At 46.1% G+C, this 22,864-nt stretch overlaps 1 protein-coding gene across 8 annotated transcripts in view; it reads left to right on the top strand.

The window, feature by feature from the left end:
- The window catches only part of CTIF (cap binding complex dependent translation initiation factor), a 328,654-nt gene that overhangs the window by 260,651 nt on the left and 45,139 nt on the right, over positions 1 to 22,864 (top strand). For all 8 annotated transcript variants that reach the window (XM_032152363.2, XM_032152360.2, XM_032152356.2 and 5 more), the window contains one exon: positions 22,309 to 22,464. In XM_032152363.2, coding sequence (XP_032008254.1) covers positions 22,309 to 22,464 — 156 coding nt within the window. The remainder of the gene's footprint in view (positions 1 to 22,308; positions 22,465 to 22,864) is intronic.

Raw genomic sequence — 22,864 nt, 5'->3', positions numbered from 1 at the left:
AGCTGGGACTACAGGCGCCCGCCATCTCGCCTGGCTGATTTTTTGTATTTTTAGTAGAGACGGGGTTTCACTGTGTTAGCCAGGATGGTCTCGATCTCCTGACCTCGTGATCCGCCCACCTCGGCCTCCCAAAGTGCTGGGATTACAGGCGTGAGCCACCGCGCCCGGCCTCCTGGCTTTTTTTGATCCTTGGCTGGCAAGCTTACCTTTTACTTGAAGGATACTGTGTCAAACCATGGACTTAGTTGCCAGAGAGAGGCTCATCAGAGCATAGAGGCTGTCATTTCAAGAGCCCCCATAACTGCCATTCTCCTCTCGCTCCCTAGACCCCTTCAGAGTGCCCTGCACCCTGCTGGTGGGCCTTAGCCTCTCCCCCAACGTGATTTCTCCAAGGTCACAATGTCTTGAGTTTCTGATAATGCAGTTCTTGAAAAATGGGCCATCTCATGGGCTACCACAGATGCAAGCCTGTACTTCACCTTCTCATCTAACCAGGAGTATTTTAAGGGAGTCCCAGATAAAAGGAAGCCTGTAGTGAGCTCTTCCATTTAATGAAGATGCCCACTGGGGAAAAAAGTCACTTCTTAGTTTTATCTTATTTGGATTTCTTAAAATGGCTTGCAAAGAGGCACCTGCATCCCCAGGCTCTTTCAGATGGGTAGTCCTATTTTCCCAGGAGCTTTTTAACCTGGAAAATAGAACTAGTCCTCCTTCCTCTGGTTCCCCAGAATCAAGTTCAACACTTGGGTATATTTTCTCTGTTGTCATCAGCCTGATTACTAAGAATTCTGTGTTGAGAAGAATTTCAGACTATTAGGGGAAGCTGTCTCTCTTGAGGGAGGGTTTAGTGTAAGAATTTAATGTTTATAGAAAACAGCTTCTTTCCCCCCAACACAAGTCTTCGCCATCCACACCCTGGGAAAGCCGAGCCACCTGGCACTCACAGCGCTCAGCCAGGTACCATCTTTCCTGTGCTGGAAGTTAGTAGAACTACAGGTCAGGACAGGGAAGAGAAGCAATCCCCGAATGCCCAGGTTGGTTGTTTGTTTGTTTGTTTGTTGAGATGGAGTCTTGTCTGCCACCCAGGCTGGAGTGCAATGGCATGATCTCAGCTCACTGTAACCTCTGCTTCCCAGGTTCAAGTGATTCTCCTGCCTCAGCCTCCCAAGTAGCTGGGACTACAGGCATGTGCCACCATGCCCGGCTAATTTTTTTATTTTTTTATTTTATTTTATTCTATTTTATTTTATTTGAGATGGAGTCTCACTCTGTCGCCCAGGCTGGAGTGCAGTGGTGCGATCTCGACTCACTACAAGCTCCACCTCCCGGGTTCACGCCATTCTCCTACTTCAGCCTGCCAAGTAGCTGGGACTACAGGCGACCGTCACCACATCCAGCTAATTTTTTTTTTTTGTATTTTTAGTAGAAACGGGGTTTCACCATGTTAGCCAGGATGGTCTCAATATCCTGACCTCGCGATCTGCCCGCCTTGGCCTCCCAAAGTGCTGGGATTACAGGCGTGAGCCACCACACCTGGCCTGAATGCCCAGTTTTGAATTTGGCTAACACGTCCGTCATTCTGCATGTTTATGGATCAGTGAGGGCCTGTGTGCAGACAAAGGGAGCAAGCTGGAGATGGTAAGAACAAAAAGCAGCTTATCAACATGGACATGATGACAAGGAAGTGGCCATCCGAACCTCTGCCATCCCATGACACCTGCCCCCACACTGAACCTCACAGCCATCCAAGGGCAGAAGGACTTAGAACAGGCAAAGCCAGCCCACAGCTGCCCAGGGAAGAAGGACTTAGAACACTCTTGCCTCTTTTACATACTCATAGCTTCTGGAATATTTGTAAGTGCACTCCTACTGAAATCGCTTGGGTAACTGATCCGAGGGACTTGTGTGACGAGAATTGTTTCCCCTATCCACACGGCTTAGTGAGTCTGGGTTGGAGACCTGCAGTTTCCTTAAGACCATCCTTTATAGAGCTCAGGTCTTTTTTCTGACAGCTGGAATCAGAGGTGCTCACCCTAGAGCAAAAAGGCCATGTCAGCTATCTATAGCAGTGGCCTCCCTCTGCCCAGGTCTCCAATGTACTTGTCAGAGTCCCCTGTGGACTCCAAGGCCTCCTGTGATCAGCCACCCGGTAGATGATTTCCCAGAGCACTACCCTATAAGGAATATCCAAACTATCCCTAATTTTTCTCCCTTCAAATCCAGCTTGTCTCAGTCCTGTTTTTCTCATAAAAGGGCAACTTTCTGGCTGGGCACGATGGCTCATACCTGTGGTCTCAACACTTTGGGAGGCAAGGTGGGCAGATCACTTGAGGCCAGGAGTTCAAGACCAGCCTGGCCAACATGGTAAAACCCTGTCTCTACTAAAAATACAAAAATTAGCTGGGGGTGGTGGTGCGTGCCTGTAATGCCAGCTCCTTGGGAGGCTGAGGCACGAGAATCACTTGAACCCAGTGGGCGGAGGTTGCAGTGAGCCAAGATCGCGCCACTGCATTCCAGCCTGGGTGACAGAGCAAGACTCCATCTCAAAAAAAAAAAAAAAAAAAAAAAAAAGGCAAGTTTCTGAGTTCTGATCCCTTGAACTGTGCTGGCATGAATTGTAGTTGATATTTTACCTTGTGAGTTGACTGAGGATTTGCTGGGGAGACAGAGCCTTATCCTGATGGTGCGGTGTTAATGGGCTGACCTCAGGCACTGTGGTATTCTGGGGTGGGGGGATGCTCTGAGGCAGAAAGTGCCCTTCCACGTGTTCCTCAGATTCATCCAATGAGGCCTGCACTTTTAGGCCTCCCTGGGTTTCTCCCCTGTAAAACAGGAAATCAGGCAGTTAGATCTCACAGTACCTGTGTGAGGTAACAGGGAGCATCTTACTAACCCATTCTCCAGATGCAGCTCAGCAAGGCCGAGTGACTTGCCCAAGCTCTCCTGGTACTCTGCACTCTCCTTGGATGTTTGCCCAGGAAGCAGAGCCCTGGGTGGTGGGCAAAGCCAGTAGCAGGTGGAGAGAGACCCTGCCAGTCCTCTCTGCTCCTCTGACCACAGTCAGAGTGTCTCTTATCACCTGGGTAGCACTTCCTCTGCCTGCAGCAGAGCCAGTGCCACCAGGGGCAAGCAGACGGGTGAGGAGGTGCCAGACAGGATTGATAGTTCCAGCTTCCTGTCCTTTCCTTCTGCAGACCTGTGAGGGAGCTGGTGTTATTTTTATCTGGGGACACTGGCATGGGAGGTATTTGTTAACGTCATCTGGTAAACGCAGTTGAATTATCTGTTGTCCAAGGAACCCTCAAATAAGTAGTGTTAAGCATGCTAAGCCGCTCACATTTAAAGATACAGTTAGACTCCTGGGAGATAATTTGCTTATGGTGCTGCCATCACAACTGAAGCCCAAAGCTGTCAGTTCCAGAGCCCGGGCTTTATTTAACCCTCTTCGGTTTGGGGTTCATCACACATAAGGGCTCATGCTTTTTTGAAAACCATGCTTCCCTATCTGTTCTCTACAAGTGGGAAAGCGCTTGCAGTCTCTGGGTTCAATGCAGGGACAGATTGTCTGCACTTGCTACTGAATGTGTGCTAAGTTAGCCCAGTACTGAGTTCCGAGTCCCATGAAGTAGCCGTGTGGCATACCGGTGTGTGTCCTGTGCAGCCTGCAGCTTTCTAAAGGCAGTTTCGGGGTGCACCCCCACCCGCAGGCCTTACATTATAGCCCCCTCTCTTAATGCGCTTCCCAGTATTTCTCAAGTGCCTCTGGATCTTGCTGTGTCCTGAGAAGTTGTCCCATGGGTGGGAGCAGTGGGCACCATTGTCACTCTCAGCAGTGGTTCTCAACCAGGAGTGATTTTGCCTCCGGCAGACACTTGGCAACATCTGGAGATATTTTATTTGGAGCTTTCACAACTGGGGGTGAGGATAGGGGCTTCTAGTGGCGTTGAGTGGGTAGAGGCCTATGGTGCACAGGACAGCACCCCCCAAGAACCAATGAGCAGACCGAAAATGTCAGTAGTGCCAAGAATGAGGCAAGGCTGCTCTAATCTTGAGGCAGATGGAGCCTCCTCTCGCTGCCGCCAGCACATGACTTGACAGGAGGTGGCTGGGTCAGCAGGGCTGTGAGTGGAGAAGGTGAATGGTGCCAGCCAGCAGCCTCGGGTCACGCGGAGCAGTTCAGAAAGTCTTACTGAGCTCTGCAAGGCCAGGATCAAGTCAGATTTTAAGGGGATGATAAGCAAGGTGTGGTCTCTGGCCATAAAGACAAACCATGCAGTTTTGTAGAATACGCTCAGTTTACAAGGAGATTGTATATCTCTTGCCTCGTTCAATCTTCACAACAACTTATGGGCTTGATGGGACAAGTAGAATCAGCCCTATTTTGTGGATGACCAAACTGAGGCCCAGTGCGATAAATAACTTGCCCAAGGTCAAAAAGCAGCCCCAGATGATGGATTTCTGGTCTTTCACTAGAGCATTTGGATCTCTGTGCTCCTCTTCCCTCTTGGGTCCTATTGGATCCCATGTTGGTGAGGAATCAGTCCTTTCTTATATTTTTATCTGGGATGTATTTGTTAACATCGTGAGTGGACACCTGAATAAGGACAGAATGAACTTCCCATCCTAGATGCCACCCTTTCTCCTGGGGAACTTCTATAATAGCCCAAAGCCAGAGTAATTTCATTTTCATGACTTCTCTGTCCAAGCTCAGATCTAGCCAGGGACTTCCCCATTAGTATAGGGGCCAGAAGCCCACCTCTCTCTGTGCCCCCAAATTATTTCCTCCCTGGGGTTGCCACTGCCTTGGAGCCCCCCATCCATTTATTCAGTTAACAGATACACACTGAGGGCCTCCGGTGGCCTAGACGCAGCAGGTACATTGCTGAATAAAGCAGACAGAGTTTCTCTGCCCTTGCAGAACTTGCAATCCGAGTGGGAGAGGCAATCACTGAACACATAAGCTTACAGGTGTGTCATTTCCAGTATGATGGGGCCACACAGAAGAGCCAACACAACACAGTAAGGGATGTCACAAGAGTGGAGGGCCTACTTAGAGAAGGCAGGGGGCCTCTGGGAGGAGAAGACAAGTAGACCCAGACTTGAAGGAGGTGCATGTGCACCAGCTTTTCAGCAGCCAGAGGAAGAGAGTCCCCAGCTCTGGTTAGAGAAGCACCGTGGGATGAAGGTGGGGCACCTTGGTATGCATGGTGACAGGATGGATTTTTCTTCCCCACTCTACCAGTATTTCACAGTCAGCATCCCCATCATCAGAAATATCTTGATGGCCTCCATTCACACATCAAGTTAACGTGAGTCCCCATACTGCTGTTTTATACCTGGCAGTTTTGTACTGTTTTGTACTCTCTGCCACATACTCAAGAGAGGAAAAGAGGAATAAGATACCCAACAGGCTTACAGTCTAGCCAAGGAAATAAAACATGCAGGCAAAACTAGGGCCAGCCGGAACATCAGCCCCCATCTCCAGCCAGCCCATCACTTTCCCCACCCTCAGTCCCCTGATGTCGGTAGCCACCTACTGTTCTCCCTCCTGTCTGCAGAGACACCTTCCCTCTTGCTGGCTCCAACACCCACCATACACTGGCCAAGGTGTGGGAGGTCAGCCAGGCTACCCCATCACACCTGGCATGGATAACCCCCACACATACCCATGTCCTTGGGAAGACCAAAGAAGCAGGAGGAGCAGGCATTTGTGGAGGTGCTCCCCTGGCCAGGCATTTTCATCATCACGGTATTTAGCCGTGTTTCCCTTTTCTGGGTGGGGAACATGAGACGGTAGAAGGCCTGGGGCTTGCCCAGGTCCAAGGGCTGAGTGGGAGTCGGACCAGAGTGCCTCACCCAGGCCTGTCTGGCGTTCAAACCCATTGTGCATTATCTTGACACACTAGTGATTTTCATGTATTTTTAGCAGAAGAGTTGTTTTTCCAAACTCAATCTCAGGCGTGTCCTCAACCACATGAAACAGACCTGGCAGAGGGCCTCTGCCTGGGATCCAGGAGCTTTGAGTCTGCCCACTCAACTATCCTTCACCCATCCCCACAGGTGGCCCAGACCTCCTTGGGAACAACACAAGGAGCCCATCTAGTCTTCAGACTGGATCTCAGAACGCATGAAGAAGGTCTGAGCACTTCCTTCAGGGCCACCCCCACACCCGGCACTGCTCAGAACAGACCTCACTGAGTCGAATGGGGCAGAACCACACAGAATGGCACACTGTGAGAGAGGGGCCCATTCAGAAAGAGCCTGGTGCAAACAGCTGCCATCCACATCTGCAGAAATGGCAGGCACAACAGTCACTTCCAGGTCTATATCCCCATATGGTCTCCGGAGGCAGGCACAGGCCAGGATCACTGTTTCACAGATGCAAATATTGGTCTCCCCCAAGCTCCCTAGACTTTGTGCCCTTCTCTATCCTGGCTCCCCCCACCCCCGGCTGTTCCTCAACTGTTGTCCAGTAGACATTTTGGGATACGGCTTGGTAAAGGATGTGTGCAGTCCCATTGCAGCTTCCTTGAGGGATAATGCCACATAAATGTTAACGTGACTTTTAAAGACCATCTGTGGCAAAGTTCAAAGTTGTGGGTGGATGTGCGCTTCAGGCCGAGTCATTCTGGAATCCCCATTATAGGTCAAATCTTTTTGTGAGCATATCAAGGGGTTTTCTCAAATTCTATAAATAGCTTAGTAACGCCTGTGTATTCATCTATTTTTAAAGCCAGTCTTCCGGACAACTTCAGAAGTAATTGGGCCACTCATTGAAAGTAGGGTTTCAAAAGTCATTTCTTCAGCTTCCAGCTGCTTCCAGAGCAGAGGGATCCCAGATGCCATTTCTGCCTAGGGTTGGGGACCCAACCTTTTTAGTAGAACCTGGTCCAGGCAGAAACCTTGGAGAAGACTCTAGGAATCTCCAAAAAGCTGGATAAGCTGAATTCTGGCCCCAGCTCCCAGTTCCTCCCACAGGAAACCTCGGATATAACATTCATCCACCTTATGCTTCAGTTTCTCACATAGCAGAATATGGGCACAGTAACCCTTTGCGGATTAGGAAGGGTTATTACACCTGTTTGCATCACTCTGTCACCTGGGTGCAGGTCAAAGGTCTCTTTCATTTTACAGATAAGGATGCAGAGGCACGGTGACTGGCCTGACAGCCACATGGTGACCTTCCATTTTATAGATGGGGACACAGAGTCACAGCAGTTGGCCAGTCTTGCTGTCCTTTTATTTTGTGGTTGGCCTGCTCCTCAGGCTGAGGCCGCAGTGAGCACGGCCCCACTCTGTTTCCACAGAGAGCTTCGTGTCATGGATAAGACCTACCACCTGTGCCCGGGCCTAGGCCTGGCAAACACCTGTCTCCAAGCCCTCGGCCTCTCTCCTGGGCAGGATGGCAGCCAGGCAGGGAATATCCGAATTTTGCAGAGACAACAACTCAGCCCTCTCCTCTGAGGACCTGGAGGGAAATGTAAGGCAGGAGTGGGTGGCTGTCATGTCTGCATGATGACCTTTTCAAACATGATGGCTTAGGGGGGTCCAAAGAGCACCAGGCCCAGGATCAGAGACCTGGGTTCCAGCTCTGTCAACCTCAGAAGGTAGGCAGATCAAGGAGCCTCATCCTCCAGTGAGCTGCTGTGTGGGGCAGAGCCAGGAAAGCTGCGGGAAGTGCCTAGAAAGGCAGAGTGCTGTGTAGAGGTATGGCGAGATGGTGACATGAAGATCAGGCAGGCGGCAGAGGAGATCGGGGCGCCAGCACGGGCACCAGCTACTAAGTGTGTAATCACTGAGGGCTGCCCTTGAACCTGGGAACTTCAGCCCCCTCACGCCCCTTGACCTGACAAGTGGTACTAACGTCCTCCCTGAGGCTGAGTCCAGTGACACCTTGCTTTGAGGAATTCCTGCTTGTCCCACTGGTATTCTTCATCTGTCAGACAATCCAGCCTTTTCTTTCTGCTCAGGCAGAAAGGAAAACTTCCAGCCTCTTCTGAGGGCTTTTCAAGGCCACAGCCACAGCAGGTGCTGGCTCCCTTGCCTGAGAATAAGGCTTCGCGCCTGCATAAGTGTGAGACAGAATTCCCGCTGGATCAGCCTGACTTCTCAGCTTCTCTCTGCTGCAACCCAGCGCCATCCCCCCGCCTCCCTGTCCCCTCCTACGGATCAGCAGAGCTGAGCCTACCTGACCTGATTTTGCCAATAGAAATATGCTGGGTGCTCACAGCCTGGGAAACTTGGAAATGTCTCCAGAGTGATCCAGATTTAGCTGGAAGTGGCTGATGGCTGTTCCCAGCCACAGTGTGTGCCCTTTGTCTAGAGCCACCTGCTGGGGAGAAAGCATTTCCAGCCACAGTGTCATGAATCATCAGTCACAGAGAATGTATCTGGTAATTTTTTATTAATAATAGTTAAAGGATTGGCATTTGGGGCTTGATTTTCATGTCCATTGATTAGAGCAGATTCAAGATAGTCCTCATCATATCACTCTCTCTTCATTCTTTTGGATGGGACAGAAAGGGCAGCAATCACCCAGCACATCGGGAATTTGACATGATGCTCAGGAGAGTGTCAGGCACCTGTGACAACCACCCGATGGTCCTAGGTAAGGCCTGTGATTGCAGGGGGCAGCTGTTATTTCTGCTTGTGGTCCAGGAATCTGTCACTGAGCCCACCTGCCCCAGCTGCAGAATGACCACATGACCTGGTTCTGTCCAATCAGGGAACCCTATCACCACAGCCACAGTGATTGGGCTGAGAGATGGTCATGTGATGAGCAGGGCCAGTCAGAATCCTTCCCTGAGATTTGAGGGTTTGGCATTTGGGGAGGGGGGTGCTCTGTCTTCCTTTTGGCTCAGGAGCCACTATGAGAGACACCAGGTGCTGCTGACCGCCATCTTAGCCATGGCAAAGGGACACCCTGTCTGTGGCAACAGAAAAAGCAGTCAACATGCAAGTCAAAGCTCAGACAAGGGAGAGAGGGGAAGAAGGGAGGACCAGCCCTGGGGTTGCTGTTTGAGCCCTGGGGAAAGGCTGTGTCCTAGGGCCCACCTCCCATGTAAGACAGCCCAGGCCTGTGTGCCTCTTCAGCTAGTCTGAGATGGTTTCTGTCACTGGCATCCAAGAATCCTCAGTGTTTAGGGGCAGAGCAGAGTGAAGCAGTGGAATGGCCAGGGGTCGTTGGCCAGGGAGGTGAGGGATACTTGGGGAAAAGTTCAAGTCCACCTAAAAAGGGACACCCCCAAACCCAAGGAGTAGTTCAGGGCCCAGCTGGCATCAGAACTCAAAGCAAGCAAACTTGTCCCAGGGTGGAGGCTGCAGCCCAGTGCCCACATGGTCCCTGTCTCCCTCCAGACAAGATGTGCAGCCACCACAGACTGTTGCCAGAGTGCAGAGTGACATGCAGGTCAGATTCTGACTGCTCCAGGGTCTAGGTGTGGCTGAGTCCCCAGGGCCAGGCCTCAGGGCTCAGCAGGACTGAGCCAAGACTGGCAGCTGTGGCCAGGACGTGGCATGATGGCCAGCTGTGAGTACAGCCCAGCGGACATGCCCCTTGGCTGGGCTGCACGTGCAGACTGCCAGGGGTCAGGGGCAGCCAGGTCCGAGACAGGCTTTGGTGGATGGAGTGACTCAGGATACAGCTACCAGGTCTCTCTGCCACTTATTCAGCACCTACTTTGCACCAGATACGTTGCACATGTTACTCATTTAAGCCAAGGAGATTTGCCTGACCCAATCAGACTGACGCCAAGACCTTCCACGATGCTGCCCTGAGTGGGTGTGTGAGAGGCAGGGCCCATGGGCTGCCACCCAGGACCCAGGCAATAACCAGATCACCCCTTCCCTGCTTCTCCTCCTATCCTGACTCCAGCTCTGCTAGAAGCACTGCCCACCCAGCCTCAGTGCCCGCTTCTCTGACTCTGCCCCTCACCGTCCAGTCCCCAGCATCCAGGCCCCAGTCCCATCCTCATCCCCAGGGCCTGGGAATCCATTATTTTGTCACCTAGGAGAAGCCTGTTGTACTGATGAGTTCTTTTTGTCCCAAGTCACAGGAACCAACTTGAGGTGGCTTAACATTGCTAAATCCTTTTCTGTAAGGATTCTGAGGTTTCATGGAGCCCAGAAGTCCCAGGAAAGGACAGAAGGGAACATTCAGGGTCCTCTCTCAGGCCGGGGGTAACCTGATGTGTCACAGTGTCTGTGAGTTCCATGCTGCAGGCTAGCCCTACGCTTGGGAATTCCCAGCCCTCTGCTTCACTGTTGATAGGAACTGGTGCCAAGGAAGGACTGCACTGTCTCTCTGAGCTGCAGGCTCCTGTCCTGGGCTCCTCCCAAATGATGACGACTGGGGTGAGAAGGGAGCCTTCCAGGAACTACCCAAGGCCAGGTCTAGCCATGGGGGCCAGGCCGCAGGCCGTGGGCTGTGTGATAGGGACAAAGGAGTGAGAGGGCTTCACTGGTGGGGGGACCAAGGAGGAAAGCCTGCCGGGGGGATTGCAACTAGCCTCAGCAAAGGCCTGAGGGGAGAGTCTGACACAGGGGAGACTTGGGGCTGGGGCAGAGCTACATTGACGTCACCTGTGACCCCACCACACCACCAAAGGGCGGCTCTGCGGAATGTCATGGCCTTACTTGAAGCAACCCTGGGAAGGGGGAAAAAAATCCAATAAGCCAAGAAAATCACTGTATGGCAAAAATGTTACCCACAAAAGTGAAGCAAATGTCATGAGACGGCGGCCTTGGAGCAGGGACCAGGACTGGCCCAGAGAAGGTGGGAAGAAAATATCAGGAGTGAACTGTGAGCCACAAATGAAAGAAAAGATGAGACAGGCATACATGGTGACTCTGTACTCTTTTGTCTTAGATTAACAGCCCCCTACCTTTTGGACAGGTTGTCCTCTTAGAGAAGAGCTATCTGACCACGTACCGTGGGATATTTATGCATCCGGTCCACACACATTCATTGAACACCTACAACGAGCCAAGTCCCATTCCAGAGGACATGAAGATGGCTCAGAAAACAGGATTCCTGCCTTCAGGAAACCCTTCTAGCAAAAAGTCAGGTCATCAACACACATCGGACCTAGTGGAGGTGATCAGGGCTGGGAAGGAAGCATAGCAGAGTCAGAATGAGGAGTCCCGGGGGCTGCAGTGGAGGGGACAGCCAGGGAGACCTCCCTAAAGAGGGAATGTGGGAGCAGGAACATGAAAGAAGGAAAGTTGGGGCCAAATAAAAAATAAAGCACCTTTTATTTGAAAATTAGTTTCCTCTTTTCAGTATACAGAATTCTGTCAAATATGTTTTTTAAGCCCTTCAACGAATTGCCCAGGAGAAGAATGCCTGGGATTGACTCCCGGCTGCTGGGCTCCCACAGCTCCCCATGGTCTGTCCCTCCCACATGGCATCCAGTTTCTCAAGGAAAAGAAACTTCCTGCTAGCAGTAAATAAAAGTGCACTTTCTCCTCCCCACTGGAGAGATGGCAACAGCAGCCACCTCTCTGGACAGAAACAAACCAGGGTCACTGGGGACATAGTGTTTGGATGGGCAAATTTCCCTAGGGCATTCATTTTCCAAGAGGAAGCCCAAAATGAGGGTGAGTTTGCAGGGATTGGTAGGGGCTGCCCATCTCCCTCAGGAAGTGTAAAAATATATGCACCATGGTCCTTGTGCCTCGACTACCCCCAACCCCACCCTCCAGCAGCATCTCCCTGTGGCGGTTTGCGCTGCTGGGTGGGGTGGGGTTGCTTTTTCCCCTTTGCCTGTATACAGCTGTTTTTGGCTTGGCCACTGCGCTCCACCATGCCAGAGCTCATGTGGTTATCCCGAGTGGGAAGAATTTCCCAGAATGCCTTGAGAAACCTGAGACACTGAATGGCTTTCAGGGCTTATTGATGTGGCCAGTGCAGGAAATAGCAGTACGTCAATAAATAGTTTTAGGCAGGAACCGGGGCTTAAATGGTAGCCTTAAAGTTTGGGGAAAGGCACTAGGGGTTGCTGGGAGGTAGCCTGCCAGTCAGATGAGAACCTAGAGCCAAATACCAGGCTTTGAAATGGCTGCCACCAATCTGAGGCCCCTTGCTGCTTTTGGATACAAGAGGCTGAGGTTAGGGGCAGAGCTAGAGGAATGGCTTGTTTCGGTTGGCAGAAAGGGCTCCTTGTTCCAGAGGAAAAGCTGGCAACCTATAACATGTGTCAAGAGGAGACACACAGGCTGGGTTTTGGTGGCCTCTGGGCGGGGCATGTTCACACCCCAGTTCCCCACCCTTCTCGTGAGAATCACTGCTGACTGGCAGATTACCAGAAGAATTCCACTGTCCTAATGCAAAAAATCAAGGAAAAGGGTCACAACCTGCCAGTTTCTTTTAAAATAGCTGTTTTTCTGATTATAAAGAGAAACATTCACAGAAAATCAGAAATTCAGAAAGTAATAAAATGTAAAGAATAAAGGTCATCCATAATACCACTATTGAGAGACAACTCCTGTGAAACACTATTTCTCCTCTTTCTTTTTTAAAAAAAAACTGTATTCATGGATGAGATTATATGGTAAATGCAATTTCAGTTTTGCTTTTTTCATTTAACATTATATAAACATTTTCCTCATGCTATTATAAACTTTTCATAAACTTTTTTTTTTTTTTTTGAGACGGAGTCTCGCTCTGTTGCCCAGGCTGGAGTGCAGTGGTGTGATCTCGGCTCACTGCAACTTCCACCTCCAGGTTCAAGTGATTCTCCTACCTCAGCCTCCTGAGTAGCTGGGATTATAGGTATGTGCCGCTATGCCCAGCTAATTTTTTTGTATTTTTAGTAGAGATGGGGTTTCACCATGTTGGCCAGATTGGTCATGAGCTCCTGGCCTCAGATGATCTGCCCATTTCAGCCTCCCAAAGTGATGGGATTATAGATGTGAGCTACTGCACCTGGCCACATAAACATAATTTTTAATGGATGCATGAATCATCATTTACTTAATCGTTCCTGTATTGTTGGGTGCTTAGGTTTTTAGATTTTTATGTGCATTAAGCTTATTTTTTCTAATATTTTAAATTATTTCCTTATGATAATTACCAGAAATGCAACTACCAGATCAAACGATAAGAACTCTTAAGACTTATTTTAAGGGTTTTCAGAAAAGTCATACCAATGCCCACATATAAGTGCCTGTCTCACTGCATCCTTACCAGCATTGACAATTACCATTCTAAGTTGTCTTAATATAGATGGGAAAAAGACGTTTTCATTCATTCAATTACTACTGATATTGAATTAAGTTGTTTTCATATATGTATTAGTAATTTACATTTTGACATAGGATTTACCTCTTAATGCCCTTTCCCCATTTGTTCATGAGAGATTTCATACTTTTATTACAAATTTGAACACACTATTTATATAATAAGACCATTGCCCTTCGTCACATTTATTGCATGTATTTTCCTGAGCATATCAATTGTCTTTTAATATTTTGATGCATTCTTTTGTCTTAGTGAAGAAAGCCCCTCTCCTTCCAGAAATGTGAGAAATACTCTTTCATTTTCTTCAAATTTTTGGTCCTTTTTTTTTTAACATTTGCCTCTTTATTCCATCTGGAATTTATTTTACAGCCCAACGTGAAGTAAGACTCTAAATTATTTTCCTCCTGATACTTAGACAGCTGTCCCTGCACTGTTGCTTGAGTGAATAATGCTTCCTTTGCCACTGATTTGTGGTCCTCGAGGGATCATGTGATAAACCTTTGTGGATGCCAAATTTGTTTCTAGGCTATCTGATCTAGCTCTCCATTCAGATGTCAGCTCTACAGCCTCTTAATGAATAAAGCTTTATTAAGGATAAGTTAAGAGTAATATAACTCTTTCCAGTGTTGTTTTGTTTTTAGTTATTTCCCTTGCTATTCTTTCAAATTACTTTCAGGATTATTTTTTCAAGTCTTCATTTCCCTTTCTCCCAAAAAAGTTCACATCGGGATATGGACTACAGATTGATATTAAACCTGTGAATTATTTCAAAGAGAATTACCATCTTCACAATGCTGTCTTCTCAATAAGGAATTGTGTATGTTTCTTCGCTTGTTGAAGACATTCTCTTAAATCTTTCAGTTTTATTAGGCAATTTTCTTTATAGAATTCTTGCATATTTCGTAATAATGTCACTTAAGTATTTTATTGCTTTATTAAATGAGCTTTGTACATTAAAATCTCACTAGTTAATTCTGTCATAAAAGAAAGTTGTTGATTTTGTATATTAATTTTGTATCTAAATATTCTTATTAATTAGTCACTAAACTCTCTTGTTAATGATACTCTTTATTAAAGGCTTCTCTCAGATTTTCCATATATTTAATCAAATCATTTTATCTATTCCATCCTAAGGGTCATAGGTGTTGCTGCTGTTTTTTAATCAAGCCTATTGAAGTAATACATTACATTTATAGATTTCCTGATACTAAGTCATCCATGCCTTCGTAGGATAAAAATCTACTTGGTTATAATGGATCTGTTTGTTAGTATTTCACTTGGGACTTTTATATCTATTCACATTAGCAAGATTAACTTGTAGACTTCCTTATTTGTAACTTACTATCATGAGATTTTGTTTATAGGGAACTGGTTGGAAAGCTTCTCCTTTTCTATGTTCTGAGTCAGTTTGCAAAGGAAACCAGTTACCTAATTTTTTGAAAGTTTGAATGAACTTACCTATAAAAATCATAAGTTTAGAGATTTCCTTATAAAAGTAATTCTTTCATAACTTTCATTTTAGCTTATGATTTTTTAGTTTATTCTGGCTCATTTCTTTTTTAGCAAATGTTGATTTTTTTTAAGAATCACCTATTTCATCATTTTTTCAAAATTATCAACATAGTTATAAATAGTTTTTATTATACTTTTTATCTACCTCATATCTGTTTTCATATCTAATTTTATTTCTGTTTCTTCTTTCTTGATTTTATATGTGATTTCCTTTCTCTATTTCCTAAGTAATTAATTTGGGGGTTTTAGCTGTATTATGTCCTTATATTTCCTTAGCTATTGTTGGTTTTCTAATTGTTTTAGTTAAATGTTTAGATCAACATTGTCTGGTAGAAGTATAATGTGATCTACATATGTAATTTTGAATTTAATAATATGTGTTACTTAACCCATTGTATTCAAAATTTCATAGGTAGATAATATTTTTAAAATATGAGACATTTTACATTCTAGTTTTTATACTAAGCCTTTGAAAAGTAATATCTATTTTACACTTACAGCCCATATCACTCGGGATAGCCACACTTCAAGCGCTCAATATATTGTCACATGTGGATAGTGGCTACCATATTGATAACATTGGTTTAGATGATATATTTTCTTCCATTATTTAATGGCCAAAATAGTTAAGACTATAAATTGACCTTTCATTATAGTTTTGACCACATCCCACAAGTCTTTATAGTCATTTCCTAGATAATCTAATACAAGTATTGTATATTTGATTATGTCTTTATTTCATTTTTCTTTAGAAGAATACCTTTTAAGTATTCAAGCAGTTGGCTATTTTTTAATTGTTGTTAATTCATAGTCTCAGTATGTAACCTGTACAATTTCTTTTTTTTTTAACCTGTACAATTTCTATGTTTTGAAATTTATACTGAGATCACAGCTTACTATGAGGCTTGTTTCAATTTAATCTTATTAACTATATTATTTAAGTCACCTAAGTCATTTGTTTTTTATTCATTTAATTGGCCATAGAATGTTAGTGATTTTATTTCCTGATATAATTCTTCCTTTCTGTTTTTTTTCCTGTGTTTCTTTTTTTTTTCTTATGTTTCAATAGCTTCAGGTATATTCAAATCTATACTATAAAGTTGATAACATTTTGTGTTATCTCTTTATTATGGATTGTATTTTTATATATAAAACCTTATAATTTTATTTAATAATTGTTATCTTAAAAATACTTCCCTTTTACTACTACTTTATTTTCATTTGCTCACTCTTATTTTTACCCATCCATTTATTTTTTATATCCTGTTTTCGGTTCTGCTAGTGGTTACTAATGTTTACTTTTAGCATTTTAAAGGCATACTTTCATTTTTTTTCTCTGATTCCCAAGCTTAAGAAAGATGCAATAACCTGTGAATCCTTATGGCCTAAATTAGGAAATATTATGTGCTTCACAGACTTCTCTCCCCTTCCCACCAGTATTTACCAATCTCTAGTAATTTAATCTTGAATTATTAAGTCACTACTGCAATAAAATTCTTATTTAAATTACATTTTAAAATTAAATATCTTTTCCAATATTTCTGGCTTTTCATTCCACTGTATAACCAAAATTATAATGACTTATTTCAACTTAACTTCATAAGTCTACCTGGTTGTAGTTTCAGTTTTCCCTTCTGTTTCTTCTATACCATGATTTCCTCAGAGTTAAATCATAAATTTTCTTGGCCATAACATGCATTCGGAAAGTTATTTTTATTTTTTATTATTTTTAATTGTAGTTTAAAAATAACAAAATGTACTATTTCAATTATTTCTAAGTGTACAGTTCAATAGTGTATAGTCACACTCTTGTGTAACCAGTCTCCAAAACTTCTTTATCTTGCAAAACTGAAACTCTCTACCTATTAAACAACCCCCCATGTCCGCCTCTCCCCAGCCCCTTGCAACCACCATTCTACTGTCGTTTCTGTGTATGGGTTTGGCTACTTTAGATACCTGCATAAGTGAAATCATGCAGTATTGTCTTTTTGTGACTGGCTTATTTCACTTTGCATAATGTGCTGAGAGTTCATTCACGTTTCAGCATATGTCAGAATTTCTTTCTGTTTTTAAGGCTGAATGATATTCCTCTGTATGTATATATCATGTATTGTTGATCCATTCATCTGTGGGTAGATGCCTGGGTTGCTCCCACCTCTTGTCAATAATGCTACATACTGACATCTTTTTGAAATCCTGATTTTAATTCCTTTGGATATGTACCCAGAAGTGGAATTGCTGGATCATATAGTAATTCTATTTTTAATTTTTTGAAGAATCACCATACTATTTTGTTTTTTGAGATGGAGTCTCACTCTGTCCCCCAGGCTGGGGTGCAGTGGCGTGATCTCAGCTCACTGCCACCTCCGCCTCCCGGGATCAAGCAATTCTCCTGCCTCAGCCTCCAGAGTAGCATGGATTACAGGCACCCACCACCACACCTGGCTAATTTTTTATATGTTTAGTAGAGACGGGGTTTCGCCATGTTGCTCGGACTGGTCTAGAACTCCTGACCTCAAGTGATCAACTTGCCTCAGCCTCCCAAAGTGCTGGGATTATAGGTGTGAGCCACTGCGCCCGGCTGGCCATACTATTTTTCATAGCAACTGCGGCATTGAATTTTTTAAGATAAGCATGTAGGAGTGATTTGTTTTAGAACTTGCTTATGTAAGATCTTTCTCTTGCCTTCACTCATAGGCAGGTTTGTTCTTTTCCCTTCAAACTCATGAAGACATTGCCTTCATGTCTCTGAATTTTTAACCTCAAATAAAGAAGTATAAGGCCAACCAGATTTTTGTTCCTTTGTAAGAAGACTGTGTCTTTTGTTCCTTCGTAGCTGTTTTTAAATTTTTCTTTTTCTGTGAAACTAAAAAAGAAAATTCAGCGGGGGCAGCATAGTGAGACCTTGTCTCTACAAAAAAATTTAAAAGTTAGCCAGGCATAGTGTTATATGCCTGTAGTCCCAGCTACTCAGGAAGCTGAGGTGGAAGGATCACTTGAGCCTAAGAGGTCAAGGCTGCAGTGAGCCTTAATCGCGCCACTGCACTGCAGCCTGGGCAACAAAGTGAGACCCTGTCTCACAAAAAAAAAAAAAAAAAAAGAAGAAGAAGAAAAAAGAAAATTCTTCCGCTAAGTAAAACTGGGACAGGGCAAGGGACTTCCGGAACACTGTGAACACTTTTTACCCAAAGAGTCAACTCATTTTTTTTATTATTTATTTTCAGTGAGAAAGTTTATTTCTCTGCTCTCTTTGTTCTGTGTATTCCGGTATCCTTTTTGAAAACTTCTCTAATTCACAGATTAGATGTCCACTCTCTATCTTCTCTATCATTTTTGTTTCTAGTCTATTTATCTTTGTATTCAGCTTTCTGGTCTATTTATCTATTCTGCTCTCTAGGTGGTTTCCAAGTTTATCTTCTGCATTACTTTTTCTGCATTATCCATTCTATCCTTTACTGCCTCCAATTCATTTTGATTTTGCTGTTGGATTTCTAGTTTCCATTGGCTCTTTCCTAATCCCAGTTCCTGTCTCACACTTCATTTCAGCCTGAGAGTTGCTTAGCTAATCACAATCCCTTCCTTCGAATGCCTATTCACATGTCATAGAATCTATTTTGTCAGTCTCCTTACATACAAGCCCACATGTTTTGCACTTTTTTCATTTTATTTATATCTGGTTGATTGTCATTAACATGTTCAGAGTTACACATTTGCATTAAGTTTTCACGATACTGCTCCTTTATTCTGCCAGGCAGGATTTTTGTGTAGATGCCGTATTGCACTGCGCCTCCCTCAATCCTGAAGGAGGTCACCCCTGTCTGGTCTTTTGTGTTTGCTTCGCGCATCAGCCTCGGCCTAGCTTGGTGTCTGCTTAGGCAGAGTCTCCCTCTCAGACCTAAAGCTGGAGGGTGGCTTCATGAGCTCATCTCAAATCCAATTTCAAATATTTAGCAGGCATTCAATCTCCTGGTAACCTTTGCTAGCCCAAAACAGAATGCTCTCTTGATGCCATGGATGATCAGGAAGAAACTGAGTCAAGAGCTAGTTCTTTGATCAGATGCAATCTATTTTTTAAAACCTCAGTTCCTCGTACACACTGCCTCCAAGTTTTTTCCTGCTCCAGAGGGCTTTGCCTGAGAGCACCATCGCATAAAGGACACAGCATTTCACCCAGTCTCCTCCTGCCCCTGCACTCCCCTGAATCTCCAAGGCCTGGAATAGGGGCGGTGCGGATGGGAGCTGCCTTAATACACGGGCATAGGGCTTTGCTAGTACTGACAGATCCTGTCTACCAGCCAGAGACAGATAGAGGAAGGGGTTGAAGCCTCAAGCTACCCCCTGCCTTTGGTCTTCTGGGTCCCCTGGGCAACTAGAGTTTGTTGGTGACAGCACTTTGGTTAATGATGTCACCTCCTGAGTCTGGGAGGAGTCTGCTGGGGAACTGTTATCTTCCTTCTCAGTGTTGCTGTGGGACTTTATTCTTTGATGTCTGTCTTCATGGGTATTTTTAGGGAATATAAGGAAATGACAAGCTGGGGGTTGATAGAGGGGCACCATTTTAACACCCGACTTAGCACTTGATAAAGGCCTAGAGTTGTGGTTCGCAGCCATGGTTGCACGTTAGAATCAGCTGGGGAGCTGTCAGAAATTACCAGTGTCTCAGCCCCACCCTGACCAGTTACACAAGACTTTCCCGGGTGGAGTCCCAGCATCAGCAGCCTCAGAGTTCCGCCAGGTGACTCCAATGTACAACCAGGGCAAGAGCATTTAACCCAGAGCAGAGAAGGGGCTTAAGTTTTCATTCAAGTTCTAGTACTGTGTGGCCTTAGTCATGTCTTTTAACATCTTTGTGCCTCAGTTTTTCCCCATTTTAAAATGAGAATGGTAATGCCCACTCTTGCTCAGATCACATAAGAATATTGTGGGATAAACAAAGGTTCATGAGAATGAAACCACCAAAAGACGTATGACTTCAAGCCCAGTAGTGCAGAGCCCTTGGCAGGCCCTGGGATGGCAGGCAATGTAATTCATTCATTCACAAAGACCCTGAACAGCTGGGACCCACTGTGAACACTGCCTGCTCCAGGCTCTGGACTAGGGAGAAGAGATAAAGGTGTCAAAGATGCTGGGCACCCACTACTTGCGGGGTCCCTGGAGTCTCTTGTGGTCCCTTTTCACCCTGGATGAAAGACAAACAGCAGAACTCTACAATCATCCCCAGGTGGACACTTCAGTGAGAAAGGAGTGGGGAGGCAGGAGGCCTGAGGGGTCAGTACGAGGTCCATGAGGTCTGCAGGCATGGCTGGACTTACAAGGGACAGTGTGGACAAATGGCTTTGTGGAAAGTACAGACTTGGAGAGTGACTAAGCGTGGGCTCTGATGCACTACTTTCCGATTTAAAAACACCATAAGAGCTGCTCTTGCCACAAAAACAAACAAAACAAAAATGGGTAACTGTGAGATGATGGATATGTTGTTTGCTTCACTATAGTAACCTTTTTGCTGCCTATATGTATCCCATTGCATCATGTTGTATACCTTAAATATACACAAAAACATTTTTTGAAAAATAAAAAACACCGTAAGGAGAAAAAATGTTTGGTCTCCAGAGCAGGCTGACATCAGTTTGAATCCCAGCCCTGCCATTGGCTCATAGTCACGGGCAAGTTACACAACTTCTCTATCCTCAGATTCTCCATCTATAAAATGGGGCAGTAATAGGACCTGCCTTATAGGACCATCGTGATAACTATGTAAAATACCACAATTAATATACTTGGCTCAGTGTCTGGCTCACAAATAGCAGCTGCTGCTGTTACTGTTTTGCATATAAATATAGATATCAAAATAGTTATAGATACACACACAAGTGTATACTTTTTTGTAACTGATGAAACTCAGGTCATTATAAGCTATGGCCTAGGCTCATCCAAAGCTGGCACTGCAGGGCTTCTCAGCCAGCCCCTGACCTGCCACCTGAGGAGACCAAGGCCCACCCTCTAGATGGCACCTTCATCACTCGCAAGGGACAGATGTTAACCAAGTCATCTCTGAGGGCCTTCCATCTCTGGAGATGCTGAGATTCTGGTGCCAAGGATGCTTGGCTGAAGTCAGCAGTGGTGTGGGGGACTGGGCTGTGGGAATGGTCTGAGTCACATTCTACAACTTGTCTTCCCGTGTTCTATTTTGGTGGTGACACAGTCACCCAGACCAAGAATCTTGGCATCATCTTGGAGTCTCCCCTTTCCATCACCCCTTACAACCCACCACTTAGCAAGTACTATTGACCTTCACAATGTCTCTTGTGTCACTCCTGTATTGGTCAGCCATTGAGGCTGAACAAACAACCATAAAAATCTCAGTGGCACGCAGCAGTAAGCGTGCATTTAGATGACGTGTGTGCAGGTTGGTTGGGGGTCATCTGACCTAGGCTAGACTTAGGCGAGGCCCTGTCGCATATGTTGCCCATCTTCTCCCTGGGACCATCAGGCCAGCCCAGAGAGAGTCTTCTTAGTATGACAGAAGAAACATGAAAGTCAACATAAATATTTAAGGCCTCACATCAGAATTGGCACACCATCACTCCTGCCTCATTTTATTGGCCAAAGCAAGACATATGGCCAAAACCAGAGACAAGAGGTAGGGGAAATATCTTTCTGAATATTATTTAAGCTATCCCAGATTCTTATCTTTCAGCTCTCAGAGCATTGAGGTTTTAATTTCATCCTACCTGGACGCTTGCAGTGGCCTCCTGTGTGGTCTCCACACCTTAGCTGTATTAACCTTTCCGTTGAGCACTGGTATGACTGTGGTATTTCCTGGCCCCATCCCCAAAACCTTCCCTAGCGACCGTCCCATGGAACCCAGCTCCTTGGCTTTTTATACCTTCTTCTCTTGTATCACAGTGATGAGTGAATATGTCTTATCTTAGCTCCTAGTGCAGAGCCTGTCACACAATGGGGCAATAATATTTTTAAGGAGGATGAATGAATTAATTAATTAATGCATTAATTAATTAATGCCTAGGCCCCTCGAGGGAGGGGCTGTAGCTGTGTAGCCCAGTGCTGGGGCGCTAGCCCACATGGCCCTCTGTTGCCATTGCTAATGATGTGTGGGTGGGCAGTGTTCTGGTCACCCCCAGCCCACCACGCAGAGGGCATGACTTCGGGGTTAGCAAAGGGAGATGGTTTAGCCACAGGGAGTTAAGTGGAAAAGTGCTGAGTCTGAGGAGGGTGTCACCTCACGTTCTACCTCATCCTCCCACATCAGCATTGCTGTCAGTGAAGTAGGGTGACCAGCAGGTCTGGGCAATGCCTAGAGGTAAGGAAGCTGTGTCCCCAACCTGCGGACACCTGAAGAAGAGGTGTTATGGCCACAGGTCAGGGTGGTCCTAGCCACAGAGAGTGCAATCACGCACCCCCATCCTCATTTAAGACATGGGGTTTGCCTGCTGCCCAGGAACAGCCCCAAGACAACAGATGCTCTGCACAGCAGGGTGGCACCCAGGCCCCTCCCCAGCCCCGGGAGGCTGACACGGTCTCTCATGCCTCCACAGAAGGACTTCACGGTGCGCGAGGAGCTGCAGCAGCAGGACGTGGAGCGCTGGCTGGGCTTCATCACCTTCCTGTGTGAGGTCTTCGGCACCATGCGCAGCAGCACAGGCGAGCCCTTCCGCGTGCTCGTGTGCCCCATCTACACCTGCCTCAGGGAGGTAAGAGAGCTGCCGCCTGTGCCCCCTGCACAGCCAGACAGCGCCAGGGCTGGAATGCATCTCAGATAACCAGGACAAAGCTGTGAGGGTAGGCTCACTTAGAAAGGGACCCATCCGGGCCAGGCACGGTGGCTCACACCTGTAATCCCAGCACTTTGGGAGGCCGAGGCAGGTGGATCACCTGAGGTCAGGAGATTGAGACCATTCTGGCTAACACGATGAAACCTCATCTCTACTAAAAATACAAAAATTAGCCGGGCGTGGTGGTGGGTGCCTATAATCCCAGCTACTCGGGAGGCTGAGGCAGGAGAATTGCTTGAATCTGGGAGGCGGAGGCTGCAGTGAGCCGAGATCACGCCACTACACTCCAGCCTGGGCGACAGAGCGAGACTCAGTCTCC

The sequence above is a fragment of the Hylobates moloch genome, unplaced genomic scaffold, assembly GCF_009828535.3.
Source record: "Hylobates moloch isolate HMO894 unplaced genomic scaffold, HMol_V3 SCAFFOLD_5, whole genome shotgun sequence".
Lineage (NCBI taxonomy): Eukaryota > Metazoa > Chordata > Mammalia > Primates > Hylobatidae > Hylobates > Hylobates moloch.
The sequence above is the reverse complement of the archived record's forward strand: the minus strand, read 5'-3'. Positions and strand labels throughout refer to the sequence as shown.